Here is a 21,707-nt window from a genome sequence, read left to right as displayed (position 1 = left end):
ACTACCATGACAGCTATTCATGAAGTCCCCCGTCTCTGCCTGAACCTCCCCCTCATGGCAGTCCAAACACTGACTGTTCTCACACAAGTTATCAACAATATTGGGTATCTTCTATACCACATTGGTTTTGCTGTCCCTTCTTAAGAACAAAAGGAGCCTCCTCACTAGGTGGTGAAAGTGAAGACTGAGATGATGCAAGTGAAAGGCTTTTCTGGGTCCACAAGACTCAGAGGTGACCTTGTTTGCCTTTAATGTAATAATATTGTGGCATTTTTTAAACGCCAGAAAGAACTGTGGTCTACTGCTACTACTACTACTGGCCTGCTAACTAGTGCTGCTACTGCTGTGCTACCCACATTCTGACCCTGGTCACAGGTTTGATACACAGATTATTAAATCAAAGCAAAATTGAAAGTGGTTTTCCTGTAAATCAAAGACAGAGGCACAATTAAATGTCCCTCCACTTCTACAAAAACACTGCACACTGGTATTAACAATTTACAGTGGCAATAATGCAGTTTTGCAGTAAAAAAAAAAGTAATACAACATGTTCACTAAAACAGGTATACTATTGGCGTTATTGCAGTAAAATGCCTTTGGAACTTTGGGGTAAGTGAATGCTATCTTTCAGTAATGCAATGCGTTCAATAACATGGTATATTGATGTACTGAAATGCGCTGAAAATAGCCAATTACAAATCATAAATTTAAACAGATTTTTTGAAAAAAAGGGCAATTGTTCAGTGATTGTAACAGAATGTATGCTTTTGGGGTCTGTCAATAAGCCTATGAACTTTAGAAACTTAAAACATAAAAAAGATGACTTGCTGTCCATATACAGAACAAAATGAGTTTATAATGCAGATCTTACCAAACTGTATGAACTGTGAAACACCACACAACTCGGAGTAACTACTCCCTCGCTCACTCTATGCTAACTAAGCTTTCCCTTATAAAACTCTATATACAGTCGTGGCCAAAAGTTTTGAGAATGACACAAATATTAGTTTTCACAAAGTTTGCTGCTAAACTGCTTTTAGATCTTTGTTTCAGTTGTTTCTGTGATGTAGTGAAATATAATTACACGCACTTCATACGTTTCAAAGGCTTTTATCGGCAATTACATGACATTTATGCAAAGAGTCAGTATTTGCAGTGTTGGCCCTTCTTTCAGTGCTAACTTGAAATCGCAATGCGATTAATTTAAGTTATATTAATCGAATTGTGATTTCAACATAATTCTCAAATCCGACAGTACATTCTAGTATGGAGACGTTCCCATGGTGATGGGGACGCTCCATGAGCACGGAAGTCGGCAGAAGCGGCAACGGGCACTGACTCGAGCAGCCAGGAAGCCAGGAATCCAAAGGACAGGTAAAAACCTATTTTGGGAAGTGGGAAAGAAAAACATATAACAATAAAAAAAAAAAAAAAATAATGAATGTTCGAAATAGCAAACTTATAGCACTATATTCTAAATATTCGCAAATTAGCGAAGTGCCGATATTCTCAAAAAAATTTGATATTCGAATATTCGCGCTCAACACTAAAAGTGAGCAAGCAATAGAAATATGAGACATTCATTTTGTGACATCTGGTACTACAGAAAGGGGAGGAGGAGATACAACCACATGTTCACTGTAAGGGATGTCACACAGCAGGAAATGAACACCAGGGGCACGGCTATGTGGCTTCATGTCTGAGTGACCTAGAGTGATCTCTGCCACAGACAGTACGTGATAAACTATACTACAGTGAAGCCATTTGTACATCATTTTTAAAAGCAGCACATCTCTTTAATCTACATAAATCCAAACCTAGACCCCCAAACTTACCAATCCTGGCATTTCTGTTTTAGTTAATGTGGAATCATTCTGGAGCCACTCTAAATTTGGAAAACTCACCTCAAGAAAATATTTAACATATATAATAAATGGCATCCCTGTCTGCTGGTTGGCTGAGGAATCATGTGGCCAACTGACAGCATCGTAAAGAGGTCACGGAGCTAGTCATGAGGATGGCCAAAAAGGACATGATATTTAACGGCAATACATGAGGAACTTGAAGGGGATACTTAGTTGTCCCACAGTAAACCAATACTTTTTAGGGGGAAATACCTTCATCATATGGCATCTGATGGACCCTAGAATGATTGCTTTATGTTTAATTCCAATTTTATGAGCTTTGGTACAATATTGGAGGCCTAATGTGGTTTTTGACCGGTAATCGTTTTTGTGCTGTGTGAATTGTGAGAATTGTCATCCAGATCTACATAAGTGATAATATGAAGATTTATTTCTATATTTTATAATATTGCTTTGAAAGAGTACCTACTTGGATACGTTTTCTATTCTTCAGATGCAGACATTTGATCAATGTGATATTGTTAGACTTCAAGAAGGACATTTCAGATATAAAACACCTGTGTGAACAAGAGGAAAAATATAATAAAATCCTCGTTTTTTTTCCCTATAGGTTCTAACCCCTCACAGCATTGTCTGTTCTGCTTTTCTTCACATCTTAGAAGTATCTTAATTCATTTTCTTATCAACACATAATAGCCTCGGTGCTCCATCGTATTGATAAGGATTCGTAAACCATGCTCAGCAGATTATGCAGTTTAATCTCATTACACAAGTGTTATCTTTTTACAAAATGATAACTTCAAATGACATAGATAACAGATAATGAATATGGGGCTGAGAACAACCAAGTAAATAGACTTTTCCTTCAAAACTGTGGAAAAATTCCACAACGTATTGTGGAATTTTATATTGTATTTATAGTCAAATTAAAATAAATAAATAAAATCATTGACTTTTACCTGCAAAGGAAAATTGTGGTGTTTTAAAAATGAAGACCCAGGCTTAAATTCTACAGATATATATTTTTGTTTGTTTTATCTTCGAGGTTCAGCAGTCAGACATATATTGAACTACAGCTCATCTTTCAACCAGAGGAATGGCGGTCTGCATTTCCATGGTCAGTTTAGGCTACACGGTGTTCTTACTTGTTGAAAGTTTATCAAAAAATTGTTTCTAGGTGGTACTATTCCCCATTCAGGGGGAATGTATTCTAAGAATGCCCAGTTATCGCTAAGTTATGGCAAGAGGTCATTTCATTTTTGAACATTACATTAGATATCCCGGCTTCATCATCTCAAGCTTTGTCCCTATTCTCCTTGGGTATTAGGGCGGGTTCATCTCAACGTTATGAATTCCGTTATTGTTTTCCGTTATAACATGGTTATAATGGAAAATAACAGAATTCATTAGACGGAATTCAAAACCGAAACCTTTAGAGGCATTGCGTTTTGATCCGTCATAATAGGCAAGGAGAACTGATCCGTCTGGTTTCCGTTATCCAGGACAGAAAAGAAAGTCCTGTCGACTCTCTCAGCGTATAGTATATTATACAGTTACTATCGAAAACAATGAAACAGTAGAATCTCTTTGCACTGAGCTCTTCTAGTGATAGCCGATGGAAAATGCAGTGAATCTGCAGTAGGGAACAGAAAAAGTAGGTCAGTTCGAGCCCCTAGCTCCGCTGCTAGAACTACACAGCTCCACCCATCGTACAGTGGATGGAGCTGGTTACTACAGCTATGCTCTCACTGCAGTATATAGGAGCAGCACTGCAGTTACAAGCTCCGTCCACTGCATAATGGACGAAGCTGAGCAGTTCTGGCCAGGGCCATATTTACAACAAGGCACATGATGGCATGTGCCTAGTAGGGTGTCAAGAAGGAATGGGGTGGCACTTCACAGAGAAAACTAAGGATTTATGTTTATTCCTTTACCGTACTGCATTGCTGCCTTTCTTTATTGTAGCTACAAGTCAGGACATTTAACCCTCACACTGCTTACCTACAGATAGTATAACTATTATCTCTTCAGGAAGGCAGTGTAAGGGTTAAATCTCCCGAATTGATGCTGCAAGTAGCAAAAAGTAAGTGATAAGGAGACATCAGAGCAATCACACAAGGAGAAAGGTGAACCAATTATATGACCAATATGTACATTGCCAATTAGCAGGTAGGATTTCTCTTCCTGTCACCTTTCCATAATCCTCACACTGACACCAAAGCAGTAAAGATCCTCAGCGTCAAAACAAACAAGAAAAAGTCACAGAGTGAAGGTGGCCACACACCTAGCAAGAGTTAGGGCTCATTCAGACAAGTAATGTCAATCTTATTTAAGCTCCGGCTTGTTTACATGGACACATTTTTATGGATCGCTCACAGATCAAGTCCGCGTCTTGTCTGTTTCTCTCGCAGACCCACTCACATGAGGAAATGAATCTTAAGGGAAAATCAGAGCTGAATGGTTCACGCTATGATTTTTATCATGCACCATCCATGGATGCAGGTGCCTCCAGACTTGTGTTTTATATTTATATTTTACTGACACCTGTGTAAGGTGTATATTTAGATGAGATGATGCTCAAAATTGCATTAAAAAAAAAAAACATTTAAAACCGCACTTAGTTTTACCAGATTTGCTGCGGTTTTTGTGATGTGGTTATTTGCCATGCATTTTTTCCAGGTAAAAAATGTAACCTAAATGTATTTCACATGTATAAACTGCATGGCCAATAACTACCTCACAAAACCATAGCAATCAAGGTAAAAACAAGTGTGTTTTCAACCGCAGGTCCTGTATACCGTCAAGTCAATAGCCAGCTGTAGCCGATCTATTAGGGGGCGTGAACACTAAACGTGCCTAGGGCAGCATACCCTCTCAATGCAGCCCTGATTCTTTGAATGGCGGGGGGGGGGGGGGGTCAGATCCCTGCCGATCAGAGTGGACAACCTCTTTAAGGCTTCAGATCTGTAAAAAATCATGAATTTTAGAACAGTCCATCCTTGCTGGTGCTGTATTGCATATTACCGTACATAAATAATCACTAATAATTTCTTCCATTTACTATCTGTAATAATACGTCCTGATTTATTTGCAGATCTTGGGAATTTCAGCGGCCGTGTAAGAAGTGCCGTCTCTGTAAGGGAAGGACAAGGAGTGGTCCTTATGTGTTCTCCCCCGCATCACTCGCCAGGTAATATGCATGCCATAGCACTATATTATTTGTTTTATGATCATTGTAATTTCGCCAAATCTAGAAGGTCAATTTAAATGACATTCCTATATTTTCAAAGCTTTTAGCTGCTTTCCTTGTGCGGAAGCCCTAAAATAACCCTGGTATAGCTCAATTAGGATATTTAACTATAGCTCTGTGATAGAGTTATTTTCTAGAACATTCTGCATAAAAGGGTAACATCAGGAAAAATTCTGTTGCTCATAGATACCAAGCTTTCTCATCACCTTAAAGGGGCTCGGGATCGGTACATTTTCATAAGATCTCTGCCCATCGCTTAAAGGGATTCTGTCACCAGATTTAAGCCTATTAAGATAGCTGACATTAGCGATGTGCTAATGTCCGCTAAACCTAACTAGCCTATTCCCACTTTTATCTATGCCCCCGTTACGCCAGAAATCAAACTTTTATAATATGCTAATTAGCCTCTAGGAGCTGGAAGGGGGGGGGGGGGGGCTTGTTCCTGCTCCTAGAGGCTCCGTTCTCCCACCTTTGTCACCTCCCTCCAAGTCCTGATTGACAGGGCCAGGCAGCGCTTGCATCAGTCTGCCAGCCCTGTGCTCTGGTGAAGTTTCACGCCATTCAGGCGCAGTGAGGAAGCTGGCAGCCTGCGAGCGTCTTTCCCTCACCGCACCTGCGCCAAATGCTGAATGGCGTGAGATTTCACCAGAGCACAGGGCTGGCAGACTGATGCGAGCGCTGCCTGGCCCTGTCAATCAGGACTTGGAGGGAGGCAACAAAGGTGGGAGAACGGAGCCTCTAGGAGCAGGAACAACGCCCCCCGCTCCTAGAGGCTAATTAGCATATTATACAAGTTAGATTTCTGGTGTATCGGGGGCATAAATAAAAGTAGGAATAGGCTAGTTAGGTTTAGCTGACATTAGCACATAGCTAATGTCAGCTAGCTAAATAGGGTTACATCTGGTGACAGAAATCCTTTAAATATTGATGACCTATCTTTACGAAAGTTCATCAATATCAGATTGTGGGGTTAGCCTTGCAGATCAGCTATGTGAAGGGGCTGTACCACTCAGCCCCTTCATTGTATACCAATAATGGTGTTGTGGGTGCTGTACATTATATAGCGGCTAGGCTGGGTATTGCAGCTCAATCCTGTTAACTTAAATGGGACTGAGCTGTATAAAGGCTATGTGAACGCTAGATTTCATGCCAAGCCTAAAGAAGAGGCCATAGCAAAAATATTCGGTATGTGAAAATCCAACATTCCTGATCATTTGTTTCGCCCAACATCTGGAACATCTTGGAACATCTTCATATAAATTAGTTGTTTGGCCGGTCAAGCAAAAAACAACGGGTTCAGCCAACATTCATCTAATATGTATGGCCACCTTAACAAACAGTATTCGTATGTCTTAATAGGTCTGATATATAAAGTTTATCTAAAGCAGACATCCCTTTTCATTTAAATGTTGGGAGGAAATGCCCATTTTCAGCACTTAACCACTATAGAAACACAATGGTGGAGATGTGTCTATATGCCAGTCTTGATCTCCCTGCGCTGGCGTGAAATGAGCCTAATTTAAAACTCTAGTTGCATCAAATTGTGTCAAAATTGTACCAATTTGGCCCACATTTTAGACAGATTATAGGCACGGACACATTAGGAAATCTTGGTAGCTATGTAAAAATATAAAATATGCTACTGAGTCATCTACATTTACAAATTGAAGAAACTATACTGTATCCAGGAGCTCAGACAGAACATTGCGAGCAGTAAGCTTTAAAAGAATGTGTTATCTTCATGGGAACCATTCATGATCTGATGCAAGAAATGAGATAAGAAATAAGATACAGGAATAAAAGGAATGAAAATATTGTATATGAGTAAGATGGTTTTCTTGCATTGTGTGTGGAGCCCACTAGGGAGTATTATGTAGGATAACTATAATTGTAATGTATCAGACTATACCGAGCTTCACAAATGCTTCTCAGAACTCTACTGTCTTCTTTACAGAATACAGTATGTGTATAAATAGATATTAAAGGGCTTGTTCTGTTTTTGCAACCTAGAGTGCCTTGAAAAAGTATTATTCATACCCATAGAATAAAAATATGGAAAGTGTGGTGTGCATTTGAGTCAATGCTTTGTAAGAACGCCTTTCGCTGCAATTACAGCTGCAAGTCTTTTGGGGTATGTCTCTACTACCAGCCTTAGACATCGAGAGGCTGACATTTCTTGCCCATTCTTCTTTGCAAAATAGCTCAAGTTCAGTCAGATTGTATGGAGGGTGTTTGTGAACAGCAATTTTCAAGTCTTGCCACAGGTTTTCAATGGGATTTAGTTCTGGACTGTGACTGGGCCATTCTAACACCTGAATATGCTTTGATCTAAACCAGGCATGCTCAACCTGCGGCCCTCCAGCTGTTGCAATACTACAACTCCCAGCATGCCTGAACAGCCTACAGCTATCAGCCTACAGCAGGGCATTGTGGGAGTTGTAGTTTTACAACAGATGGAGGGCCGCAGGTTGAGCGTGCCTGATCTAAACCATTCCATTGTAGCTCTGGCTGTATATTTAGGGTCGTTGTTCTGCTTTAAGGTGAGCCTCCGCCCCAGTCTCAAGTCTTCTGTAGCCTCTACCAGGTTTACCTCCAGAATTGCCTTGTATTTTGCTCAATCCATCTTCTCATCAACTCTGGCCGGCTTCCCTGCCCCTGCTGTAGAAAAGCATCCCCACAGCATGATGCCGCCACCACCATGTTTCACGGAGGGGGTGGTATGTTCTGGGAGATGTTCAGTGTTAGTTTTCTGCCACACTGCTTGGTCCTCTACATGGCTTGTGGCAAACTGCAAACGAGACTTATGACTTGTTTTAAAAAAAATTTTTTATTCTTGCCACCCTAAAGACCAGATTTGTGGAGTACACAACTAATAGTTGTCCTGTGGACAGATTCGACAACCTGGGCTGTGTATCTCTGCAGATCATCCAGAGTGACCATGGGCCTCTTGGCTGCTTCTCTAATTAGTGTTCTCCTTGCCTGGGCTGTCAGTTTAGGTGGATGGCCATCTCTTAGTAGGTTTGCAGTTGTGCCATACTCCTTTCATTTTTAGTTGATGGATTGAATTGGATGATGGAGATGATGGAGTGCTCCATGAGATGTTTAGAACTTGGGATATTTTTTATAACCTAACCCTGCTTAATACTTCTCCACAACTTTATCCCTCACCTGTCTGGTGTGTTCCTTAGTTTTTATGATACTGTTTGATCACTAATGTTCACTAACAAACTTCTGAGGCCTTCACAGAACAACTGTAGGTATACTGAGAATAAATTACTTACTGATGGACTCTATTTACTAATTAAGTGACTTCTGAAGGCAATTGCTCACACTGGATTTTATTTAGGGGTATCAGAGTACAGGGGGCTGAATACAAATGCACACCACACTTTTCAGAGTTTGATTTATATATATATTTTTAAATCCAGTTATCATTTTCTTTTAACTTCACACATACTTGATATTTTCTGTTGATTTTTCGCATAAAATCCCAATAAAAATACATTTGAGTCTGTGGGTGTAACATCAAAAATGTGGAAAGGTTCAAGGGGTATAAATACTTTTTAAAGACACTGTAATATCAGTGTTTAGATTCCTTGAACTTCACCATTTGCCCCTAACATTGTGTTATTGTCATCTAATGCTACTGTCTAAAAAATTAAATAGAAAATAAAACAGCAATCATTTGTATACTGTTGCTTCTGCAGTACCATGACTAGCCACATGGTTTGCTGTTTACAGGAGACATGTCTTGAAAAACACAGGATGCAAAGCACTCTAGTAATTAATAGCTATAGCTTTTATTTAACAAAGGGTTTTGTAATTTTTTTATCATTTTAGTGCATTTGTAACAACACAACATACTGATGGGAACAACAATATTATTTTATGCTGTTAAATTTTATGAACAAATTGGTTGTGACTAGGGATGAGCGAACCCGAACTGTATAGTTCGGGTTCGTACCGAATTTTGGGGTGTCCGTGACACGGACCCGAACCCGGACATTTTCGTAAAAGTCCGGGTTCGGTGTTCGTCGCTTTTTTGGCGCTTTTTGAAAGGCTGCAAAGCAGCCAATCAACAAGCGTCATACTACTTGCCCCAAGAGGCCGTCACAGCCATGCCTACTATTGGCATGGCTGTGATTGGCCAGAGCACCATGTGACCCAGCCTCTATTTAAGCTGGAGTCACATAGCGCCGCCCGTCACTCTGCTCTGATTAGCGTAGGGAGAGATTGCAGCTGCGACAGTAGGGCGAGATTAGGCTGATTAACTCCTCCAAAAGACTCCATCCAGTGATTGATCTGCAGCTGTGGATGATTGAGCTGCTGATACTCAATTGCTCACTGTTTTTAGGCTGCCCAGACCGTTTGTCAGTCACTTTTTTCTGGGGTGATCGGCGGCCATTTTGTGTCTTGTGGTGCTCCAGCACAAGCTGCGACCAAGTGCATTTAACCCTCAATGGTGTGGTTGTTTTTTGGCTAAAGCCTACATCAGGGTGAAGCTGTCACACCAAGTGCATTTAACCAGCAATAGTCTGTTTATTTTTTGGCCATATACTACATCAGGGGCAAGCTGCGCCTGTCACCAAGTGCATTTAACCCTCAATGGTGTGGCTGTTTTTTGGCTAAAGCCTACATCAGGGTGAAGCAGTCACACCAAGTGCATTTAACCAGCAATAGTCTGTTTATTTTTTGGCCATATACTACATCAGGGGCAAGCTGCGCCTGTCACCAAGTGCATTTAACCCTCAATTGTGTGGTTGTTTTTTGGCTAAATCCTACATCAGGGTGAAGCTGTCACACCAAGTGCATTTAACCAGCAATAGTCTGTTTATTTTCTGGCCATATACTACATTAGGGGCAAGCTGCGCCTGTCACCAAGTGCATTTAACCCTCAGTAGTGTGGTTGGTCAAGCTGTCACACCAAGTGCATTTAACCAGCAATAGTGTGGTTATTTTTTGGCCATATCCCAGTCTAATTCTGTCAGTAAACGTATACCTGTCACCCAGCGCCTAAATACTAGGCCTCAAATTTATATCCTGCTAAATCTGTCGTTACTGCTGTACTGTTGTGGCTGGGCTAGTTATTTAGTGTCCGTCAAAGCACAGTTTTTGTTCTGGGTTGAAATACAATTCCCAATTTAGCAATTTCCTAATTTAGTGGTTTCTGCTGTATCAGGCCTACTTTAAATACATCCCTAAAAGGGTATATCAGAATCAAGGTGCTGATAGGGTCATTCTGAATAACTTCACACACACGCTACTGTGCATATCCCAGTCTAATTCTGTCAGTAAACCTATACCTGTCACCAAGCGCCTAAATACTAGGCCTAAAATTTATATCCTGCTAAATCTGTCGTTACTGCTGTACTGTTGTGGCTGGGGAAGTTATTTAGTGTCCGTCAAAGCACAGTTTTTGTTCTGGGTTGAAATACAATTCCCAATTTATCAATTTCCCAATTTAGTGGTTTCTGCTGTATCAGAGCTATTTGAAATCTATCCCTAAAAGGGTATATAATATTCAAGGTGCACATAGGGTCATTCTGAATAACTTCACACACACGCTACAGTGCATTTCCAAGTCTAATTCTGTCAGTAAACGTATACCTGTCACCCAGCGCCTAAATACTAGGCCTCAAATTTATATCCAGATAAATCTGTCGTTACTGCTGTACTGTTGTGGCTGGGCTAGTTATTTAGTGTCCGTCAAAGCACAGTTTTTGTTCTGGGTTGAAATACAATTCCCAATTTAGCAATTTCCTAATTTAGTGGTTTCTGCTGTATCAGGCCTACTTTAAATACATCCCTAAAAGGGTATATAATATTCAAGGTGCTGATAGGGTCATTCTGAATAACTTCACACACACGCTACTGTGCATTTCCAAGTCTAATTCTGTCAGTAAACCTATACCTGTCACCCAGCGCCTAAATACTAGGCCTCAAATTTATATCCAGCTAAATCTGTCGTTACTGGTGTGGCTGGTCAAGTTATTTAGTGTCCGTCAAAGCACAGTTTTTGTTCTGGGTTGAAATACAATTCCCAATTTAGCAATTTTCTTAATTTAGTAGTTTCTGCTGTACCAGAGCTATTTGAAATCTATCCCTAAAAGGGTATATAATATTCAAGGTGCACATAGGGTCATTCTGAATAACTTCACACACACGCTACTGTGCATTTCCAAGTCTAATTCTGTCAGTAAACCTAAACCTGTCACCCAGCGCCTAAATAATAGGCCTCAAATTTATAGTCAGCTAAATCTGTGGTTACTGCTGTGCCTGTATTAGTGTAATACGGTACCTAAATAGATAGCCAGATAGTGTTAGTTGTCTTTAAAAAAAGGCCTGAATTTGAATTCAATACATTGGGTCAAATAATATTTTTGTTGTTGTGGTGAACGATAACAATGAGGAAAACATCTAGTAAAGGACGCGGACATGGTCGTGGTGGTGCTAGTGGACCCTCTGGTGCTGGGAGAGGACGTGGCCGTTCTGCCACAGCCACACGTCCTAGTGTACCAACTACCTCAGGTACCAGTAGCCGCCATAATTTACAGCGATATTTGGTGGGGCCCAATGCCGTTCTAAGGATGGTAAGGCCTGAGCAGGTACAGGCATTAGTCAATTGAGTGGCCGACAGTGGATCCAGCACGTTCACATTATCTCCCACCCAGTCTTCTGCAGAAAGCGCACAGATGGCGCCTGAAAACCAAGCCCATCAGTCTGTCACATCACCCCCATGCATACCAGGGAAACTGTCTGAGCCTCAAGTTATGCAGCAGTCTCTTATGCTGTTTGAAGACTCCGCTGGCAGGGTTTCCCAAGGGCATCCACCCAGCCCTTCCCCAGCGGTGGAAGACATAGAATGCACTGACGCACAACCACTTATGTTTCCTGATTATGAGAACATGGGAATACCACCTCAGCATGTCTCTGATGATGACGAAACACAGGTGCCAACTGCTGCGTCTTTCTGCAGTGTGCAGACTGAACAGGAGGTCAGGGATCAAGACTGGGTGGAAGACGATGCAGGGGACGATGAGGTCCTAGACCCCACATGGAATGAAGGTCGTGCCACTGACTTTCACAGTTCGGAGGAAGAGGCAGTGGTGAGCCCGAGCCAACAGCGTAGCAAAAGAGGGAGCAGTGGGCAAAAGCAGAACACCCGCCGCCAAGAGACTCCGCCTGCTACTGACCGCCGCCATCTGGGATCGAGCACCCCAAAGGCAGCTTCAAGGAGTTCCCTGGCATGGCACTTCTTCAAACAATGTGCTGACGACAAGACCCGAGTGGTTTGCACGCTGTGCCATCAGAGCCTGAAGCGAGGCATTAACGTTCTGAACCTTAGCACAACCTGCATCACCAGGCACCTGCATGCAAAGCATGAACTGCAGTGGAGTAAACACCTTAAAAACAAGGAAGTCACTCAGGCTCCCCCTGCTACCTCTTCTGCTGCTGCCGCCTCGGCCTCTTCTGCTGCTGCCGCCGCCTCGGCCTCTTCCTCCGCCTCTGGAGGAACGTTGGCACCTGCCGCCCAGCAAACAGGGGATGTACCACCAACACCTCCACCACCTCCGTCACCAAGCATCTCAACCATGTCACACGGCAGCGTTCAGCTCTCCATCTCACAAACATTTGAGAGAAAGCGTAAATTCCCACCTAGCCACCCTCGATCCCTGGCCCTGAATGCCAGCATTTCTAAACTACTGGCCTATGAAATGCTGTCATTTAGACTGGTGGACACAGACAGCTTCAAACAGCTCATGTCGCTTGCTGTCCCACAGTATGTTGTTCCTAGCCGGCACTACTTTTCCAAGAGAGCCGTGCCTTCCCTGCACAACCAAGTATCCGATAAAATCAAGTGTGCACTGCGCAACGCCATCTGTGGCAAGGTCCACCTAACCACAGATACGTGGACCAGTAAGCACGGCCAGGGACGCTATATCTCCCTAACTGCACACTGGGTAAATGTAGTGCCAGCTGGGCCCCAGGCGGAGAGCTGTTTGGCGCACGTCCTTCCGCCGCCAAGGATCGCAGGGCAACATTCTTTGCCTCCTGTTGCCACCTCCTCCTTCTCAGCTTCCTCCTCCTCTTCTTCCACCTGCTCATCCAGTCAGCCACACACCTTCACCACCAACTTCAGCACAGCCCGGGGTAAACGTCAGCAGGCCATTCTGAAACTCATATGTTTGGGGGACAGGCCCCACACCGCACAGGAGTTGTGACGGGGTATAGAACAACAGACCGACGAGTGGTTGCTGCCGGTGAGCCTCAAGCCCGGCCTGGTGGTGTGTGATAATGGGCGAAATCTCGTTACAGCTCTAGGACTAGCCGGTTTGACGTCCCTTACATCCCTTGCTTTGGTGGTGCAGAAGTTCATTCACAACTACCCCGACAAGTCAGAGCTGCTGCATAAAGTGCGGGCCGTCTGTTCGCGCTTCCGGCGTTCACATCCTGCCGCTGCTCGCCTGTCTGCGCTACAGCGTAACTTCGGCCTTCCCGCTCACCGCCTCATATGCGACGTGCCCACCAGGTGGAACTCCACCTTGCACATGCTGGACAGACTGTGCGAGCAGCAGCAGGCCATAGTGGAGTTTCAGCTGCATCACACACGGGTCAGTCGCACTACGGAACAGCACCACTTCACCACCAATGACTGGGCCTCCATGCGAGACCTGTGTGCCCTGTTGCGCTGTTTCGAGTACTCCACCAACATGACCAGTGGCGATGACACCGTTATCAGCGTTACAATACCACTTCTATGTCTCCTTGAGAAAACACTTAGGGCGATGATGGAAGAGGAGGTGGCCCAGGAGGAGGAGGAGGAAGAGGGGTCATTTTTAGCACTTTCAGGCCAGTCTCTTCGAAGTGACTCAGAGGGAGGTTTTTTGCAACAGCAGAGGCCAGGTACAAATGTGGCCAGCCAGGCCCCACTACTGGAGGACGAGGAGGACGAGGATGAGGAGGAGGTGGAGGAGGTGGAGGAGGATGAAGATGAAGCATGGTCACAGCGGGGGGGCACCCAACGCAGCTCAGGCCCATCACTGGTGCGTGGCTGGGGGGAAAGGCAGGACGATGACGATACGCCTCCCACAGAGGACAGCTTGTACTTACCCCTGGGCAGCCTGGCACACATGAGCGACTACATGCTGCAGTGCCTGCGCAACGACAGCAGAATTGCCCACATTTTAACGTGTGCGGACTACTGGGTTTCCACCCTGCTGGATCCACGGTACAAAGACAATGTGCCCATCTTACTTCCTGCACTGGAGCGTGATAGGAAGATGCGCGAGTACAAGCGCACGTTGGTAGACGCGCTACTGAGAGCATTCCCAAATGTCACAGGGGAACAAGTGGAAGCCCAAGGCCAAGGCAGAGGAGGAGCAAGAGGTCGCCAAGGCAGCTGTGTCACGGCCAGCTCCTCTGAGGGCAGGGTTAGCATGGCAGAGATGTGGAAAAGTTTTGTCAACACGCCACAGCTAACTGCACCACCACCTGATACGCAACGTGTTAGCAGGAGGCAACATTTCACTAACATGGTGGAACAGTAAGTGTGCACACCCCTCCACGTACTGACTGATGGTTCGGCCCCATTCAACTTCTGGGTCTCTAAATTGTCCACGTGGCTAGAGCTAGCCTTTTATGCCTTGGAGGGGCTGGCCTGCCCGGCGGCCAGCGTTTTGTCTGAACGTGTATTCAGCACGGCAGGGGGCGTCATTACAGACAAACGCAGCCGTCTGTCTACAGCCAATGTGGACAAGCTGACGTTCATAAAAATGAACCAGGCATGGATCCCACAGGACCTGTCCATCCCTTGTGCAGATTAGACATTAACTAACTCCCCTTAACCATATATTATTGTACTCCAGGGCACTTCCTCATTCAATCCTATTTTTATTTTCATTTTACCATTATATTGCGAGGCTACCCAAAGTTGAATGAACCTCTCCTCTGCCTGGGTGTCGGGGCCTAAATATATACCAATGGACTGTTGCAGTGGTGGCTGACGTGAAGCTTGATTCTCTGCTATGACATGCAGACTGATTCTATGCTGACATGAAGACAGATTCTCTGTTACGGGACCTCTCTCCTCTGCCTGGGTGCTGGGCCTAAATATATGACAATGGACTGTTGCAGTGGTGGCTGACGTGAAGCCTGATTCTCTGCTATGACATGCAGACTAATTCTCTGCTGACATGAAGACAGATTCTCTGTTACGGGACCTCTCTCCTCTGCCTGTGTGCTGGGCCTAAATATATGCCAATGGACTGTTGCAGTGGTGGCTGACGTGAAGCCTGATTCTCTGCTATGACATGCAGACTGATTCTCTGCTGACATGAAGCCAGAGTCTCTGTTACGGGACCTCTCTCCTCTGCCTGGGTGCTGGGCCTAAATATATGCCAATGGACTGTTGCAGTGGTGGCTGACGTGAAGCCTGATTCTCTGCTATGACATGCAGACTGATTCTCTGCTGACATGAAGCCAGAGTCTCTGTTACGGGACCTCTCTCCTCTGCCTGGGTGCTGGGCCTAAATATATGCCAATGGACTGTTGCAGTGGTGGCTGACGTGAAGCCTGATTCTCTGCTATGACATGCAGACTGATTCTCTGCTGACATGAAGACAGATTCTCTGTTACGGGACCTCTCTCCTCTGCCTGTGTGCTGGGCCTAAATTTATGACAATGGACTGTTGCAGTGGTGGCTGACGTGAAGCCTGATTCTCTGCTATGACATGCAGACTGATTCTCTGCTGACATGAAGCCTGAATCTCTGTTATGGGACCTCTCTCCTCTGCCTGGGTGCCGGGGCCTAAATATCTGACAATGGACTGTTACAGTGGTGGGTGACGTGAAGCATGATTCTCTGCTATGACATGAAGACTGATTCTCTGCTGACATGAAGCCTGAATCTCTGTTATGGGACCTCTCTCCTCTGCCTGGGTGCCGGGGCCTAAATATCTGACAATGGACTGTTCCAGTGGTGGGTGACGTGAAGCATGATTCTCTGCTATGACATGAAGACTGATTCTCTGCTGACATGAAGCCTGAATCTCTGTTATGGGACCTTTCTCCTCTGCCTGGGTGCCAGGGCCTAAATATCTGACAATGGACTGTTCCAGTGGTGGGTGACGTGAAGCATGATTCTCTGCTATGACATGAAGACTGATTCTCTGCTGACATGAAGCCAGATTCTCTGCTATGGGACCTCTCTCCAATTGATATTGGTTAATTTTTATTTATTTTATTTTTATTTTTATTCACTTCCCTATCCACATTTGTTTGCAGGGGATTTAACTACATTTTGCTGCCTTTTGCAGCCCTCTAGCCCTTTCCTGGGCTGTTTTACAGCCTTTTTAGTGCCGAAAAGTTTGGGTCCCCATTGACTTCAATGGAGTTCGGGTTCGGGACAAAGTTCGGATCGGGTTCGGATCCCGAACCCGAACATTTCCGGGAAGTTCGGCCGAACTTCTCGAACCCGAACATCCAGGTGTTCGCTCAACTCTAGTTGTGACAATTCGTACTTGTTAGACATTCCCTTGACAAAAGGCTGATCACAAAGTGTCTCCTGGCTCAGACCCCAGCAATGAGCTGTAATCTTTGTGGAAACCAGGTAGTAAATATACAGTTTACCTGCAGCACCCCTACATGGGAAAACATATATTGCACAGTGCATTCACATAAATGGGGGTGTCTATGTAATGCAGTACAGGAAAGGTCCTCCAGACAGACACTCTTTGTAACCCCTCTCTACTCTGCCCAGAATTGAGGATCCTGGATCACTCCAAAATTCCCATATAGGGTATATGACAATGGGCTTTCTAAACTGGATAAACCCTTTAAAGTCCTGTCCTATTCTCTGAAAAAAACATAAATATGTGTTTATTCCATAGTGCACACATAGCTCTTCATAGGAGAGGGGCTTAACCAGCCACATTGAAATGCTAACAGATCAATCTGCTTTCATTGCTATAGAAGTTCCTGCCCTTGGTCCCCGCAACCACTTTCTCTCCTACTCCCCGGAAATCTATCATCTGCCTCCCTGCCTTGTTCATTCCACTCCAGCCAATTACATTTCACTCCATTACCCATTAAGACAGAGCTCAGCAGTGCAAAGAAGCGCTGAAGGACCTGAGTGATGTCACAAACCATTTTCTGTAACTATTTGAGCGAGGGAGGATTTGTCTTGGTAGATTTAGTACTCTGTAGTCTACTAGAGTTCCACGTGGTTGTAATCCAGCTTTGACAATATCCTGAAAGGCAAATATGCCTAGCTGTGGCACTTAGGGGTGATGAGGGAGATCTTTCTTGGTAGATTTAGTAAAAAAAGTTTCTGAAGCAGTTCACATGTAGCGCTGCTGCACCAAAAGAGTCATGTCAAAACTCCAACACAAAGTTAACAGACTAGTGCGCTCTGCTAATTAAAAACTATCCAGATAGATTAAGTTTAAGATTAGGGATGAGCAAACCAGTGGGAGTTTGGGCTCATCTGGATCGACCGAACTTCAGGTCAAAGTTCGGGTTTGGGACCCGAACTTGAGCCCAAACCCCATTGAAGTGAACAGGGACCCAAATTTTGCTTTATTATTTTCCGTTATAACATGAGTATATTGGAAAATAATGCCATTCTTAAGACAGAAAGCAGAAGGGAAACCTTTAGGCATTCCATTTTGTATTCCGTCATAATGGAAGTCTATGGGCACGCATAACGGATCCGTCTGGTTTCCGTTATGAAGGGTGGAAAAGAAAGTCCTGTCCTGCATAACAAAAACCGGACGGATACATTATGCTGCCCATAGACTCCTATTATAACGGAATACAAAACAGAATGATAAAATTGCATATAAAATATCAAGAGACAGCCAATTCGAGTTTTACAAGTTTCTTATTCCAGGACTAGAATCAACCCTATAAGCCGCAGTAGAAGGAACATGTGAAACTCGAGTTGGGCATCTCTTTATATTTTCTTCTTTGTGAGCACAATAAAGTGTGTTGCAGTTCATTGATTGCTACATTATTTGGGAGTGAGGGGGGGGGGGGGGGTTTATCTTCATAGATTTAGTATTCTTCTTTGTATTCCAGTTCCACATTGTGCTATGCCAGCTTTGCCAGGAACCTTAAAGAAAAATGTACCTATTCATGGTGTTATTTAGGAGTGGGGAGTAGTAGTCTATTACTGTTCCGCATGGTTCTAACCAAATGTATTTTGTACTATTACTAACTAGGAGATTCCTTCCATCAAAATAGACACTATTGCTGTATAGGAAAAAGTAATCCACACTAAACCCAGCCCCTTGTTCTATACTTCCTGACTCATATGCACTAATATAGGAGAGGGGAGAAGGAGAGGGAGAATACATGGCTGCAGCCTGAGAGAACAATGCACTGCTTTTCTATTGTATTTTTCAAGGTCTGCAATTGTGATATCTGATGAAACAAGAGCAAATTCCAAAGACATAAGAATATTATCTTACATTTTGTTAGTTATTGTTTTTTGTGATTTGATTCTGGCTTTAGTTCCCCTTTAAAGAGGTTTTGAGATAATAACGATTTTTTAGCAAGTACTTAAAGAAATGAATTTTGAAATACCATTTCTGACTTGTCTGTCTATAATTGCAAGGACTTGGCTTATTGCTTTACAATTGTATTTGTACTAACTATACCAGAGAATGGTACAATAGAAAAAGGGTTTTGAATGGGTTGTCCAGTTTTAATCCTATTTTCATATAACCTATGAAAGGAACACTTCCATCAGAAACTCAATATAAACAGAAAGCAGAATTTATTAGAATTTTTGGCTGTTTTTCTCTTTCATTTTAGCAGTGCTATGCCATTTAAAATGAAATACAAATGGCTGTCCTTCTGTAGCAGTCAATACAAAAAAAAAAACCTTCTATATAGATCGGTAATCGTATGTCACTTTACTGCTGCTGTGAGGGGAAATGCTCTCATGGCATTTGATTAACAGTAGGACAGCTCTATTCTCTTTAAACTTTTCTAGTCTTCTCTTTAAACTGTAAAGGCTGTATTACACTGGCCGATATTTCAGCTGATAATCTCTAATAAGGATTTGCATGAACGCTCGTTAGTGTTCATATTGCAGTTTAAATTCTGCCGCCGATTGCCCGGCGAAAAAGCAAACGTTTGTTAATTAGGCAATTCAGATTTTTAAGCATGCTTAAAAATCTGCGCTTGCCGGCGGCAGATCGTGCTGTCTAATAGCAATCTGCCGCCGGCAAACCACTAAACATTATGGAGAAAATAGCTGCATGTCTCCTCCGCTAGCTGGCAAGCGTTTGCCGGGAAAGAAGGCTTAAGTGTAGATAAAGATGCCCACTGAAGATCATTGCATTGATTGGTGTAATTAGTGATGAGCGAAGTTCTGAAAAATTTGATTTGGCAGCTTCCCCAAACTTCGTCAAGAAATTTGATTTGCTACAAATTACTTTGTCATGAATTGCTTTTAATTATATGGAACGGGTGCAATAATGGGAAAGGGCTATCGCACCATCCCCCATCATTTAACCTTTCAGAACGCTGATTGTGGCATCTGAAACTCACAATCAGGTGCTCAGGGGGTTAATCCGGGGTAAAAAAGTCACTGTAAGGGACTGAATGAGAGAGTTGAGTGAGACTGTTTGCTGTGCAAAAAGTCCAAACAAAGAGGAAGTTAAAGGGGTTGTCCAGTTTTCTCATATTCATACTGTAGGAAGGCGCGAGGGGCCGTCATTGATGGAAGGTATGTGTCACCGAGATTCCTGGCCTCTGTGAGGTAAGAGCCGGTAGTTTTAAGTGTCAGCGGCAGCTAGTGCTGACTGACACTATTTGTTGTTAGTGTGGCTCTAAAGCCGATCCGGGCTGGCTCTTACTGGGAGTAGCCAAAGTGCTGGATGGGTGGCTTCTCCCCACGCTCCAGGCCAGGTCTTTTTTGGCCTATATAACTCACATCATAGATCTTAGCTGAGGACACACCTGCAGGCTTTTTTTTCTTCGCATGTCACTGTGATCTTATGCCTGGAGACCACTTTGGCTGGTCTCCGGGATCTTCACTTGTGACCGCAGCTGTCCAATGACAGTGCTGTCACAGCGATCTGCAGCTGCATATGGTGCAGGCAGTTCATAATAATGCAACCCGCCGCTTTTATATGGCAGCTTACAGTTAACAGTTCACCACCCCATGACTTAGTGTTCAAAAAGTTCTGTAAAGCTGGTCATACATATTAGATAGGAGTTGGCTGAAGGATGAACATCAGTTGAACAAACAATCATTTGAACAATTTAGAACAACCATTTTACAGACAGAACCAAATAAATTTTAGTACATATTGGCCCTTAACAGTTATTCAAACTGGCCATACATGTTCATTCCTTCTGGAACCATTCTTTCAATGAAAAATCTTTCATCGGACATTTTGAAGACAAAAAAGTGCCCATGTGCTCAAATTGAAATCCATGTTAATTTCTAAAGGACAAACGGTCCCTAAGTACAATAGAAGTTAAAATCTGGTTTCACAACTACCCCAAATTATATGTACTACAGTTGCAGTCTTATCTTGCTAGTCTCAGCATTCCAGTTCTACAGACTGTGGTGCTGGCCCAGAACCTTCAGCATTCAAACACAGGTTTGGCCTGTAGATCTCCTCTTACTCCATGTGTATTCCCAGATAGCACTTACCTGAACTGGTCAATAGTCTCCAGCAGTGGAGGAGCCCCAGCTGGTAGCTCAAGACCTGGGTACGGTACAGGGTCATGGCTGCTTTGAGTGATATATTGGAAAGCATCTTGAGTAGAGATGAGTGGACCTTTTAAGATTAGGTTTGTTTTAGGTTCTCTGAATTTTTCCCAAAATTTGTTTCGGACACAATTTTATTCTACCCATGAGAGAGAGCACATGTACTACACATAATTAGAGCACTTTCACTACACATACTAGGCGCGCTCCATAACATTTGTTAGATACCAACTTACATATACTTACAACAATAACTTTTGGGGAAATTTGGGACAAATTCCGAACAAGTAGAATTGATTCGCTCATCCTTATTTTTGAGTGCAAAACTAAATACCCTCAACACAATAGTCTCCTAATAAAATTCTGTGGACTGTGTCTACTTCCTCTGCCGTTTCCTTCTTCCACCATTCTCCTCCAATTGCAGATGTCAGGGACCTCAGTTGCAATGGGACAGAGGATAAGGTTAATGATTTCAGTTAATTCACATCATTGCCATTCCATAGAATACAATGGGAGAACCAATTTGCCGATTATTTCCATACATTTACAAAAAGTGAATCAAGTCTCCAAGTGAAAGGCATGACATCAACACAGTCACCTCTAGTTGGTTTGCCTGTACATCCCAGGATTCATGCTGTGCAAACGGCAATATGTAGTGTATTCCATGAGGCTTTATGTACAGTTATATCTGTGGATAATAAACATAAAGGGATTGTCCTCTCCTTTACAACTGATGACCTATCCCTGAGTGAATAGGCCTACACCTTATTAACCAGCTCTATTCACTGCACATTGGATGGAGGATGGAGCTAAGTTTTTATGGCATCAGGGCTACTGCAGAACTAATGATCGGTGCTGGTGTGGG

General features: G+C 43.4%; 1 protein-coding gene across 1 annotated transcript in view; it reads left to right on the top strand.

The window, feature by feature from the left end:
* The window catches only part of CNTN5 (contactin 5), a 579,181-nt gene that overhangs the window by 108,932 nt on the left and 448,542 nt on the right, over nt 1-21,707 (top strand). Inside the window, exon 6 of the mRNA XM_044285392.1 lies at nt 4,960-5,055. Within this exon, the coding sequence (XP_044141327.1) occupies nt 4,960-5,055 (96 nt within the window). The remainder of the gene's footprint in view (nt 1-4,959; nt 5,056-21,707) is intronic.

Source organism: Bufo gargarizans, chromosome 3 (genome assembly GCF_014858855.1).
Source record: "Bufo gargarizans isolate SCDJY-AF-19 chromosome 3, ASM1485885v1, whole genome shotgun sequence".
NCBI classification, from domain to species: domain Eukaryota; kingdom Metazoa; phylum Chordata; class Amphibia; order Anura; family Bufonidae; genus Bufo; species Bufo gargarizans.
The sequence above is the reverse complement of the archived record's forward strand: the minus strand, read 5'-3'. Positions and strand labels throughout refer to the sequence as shown.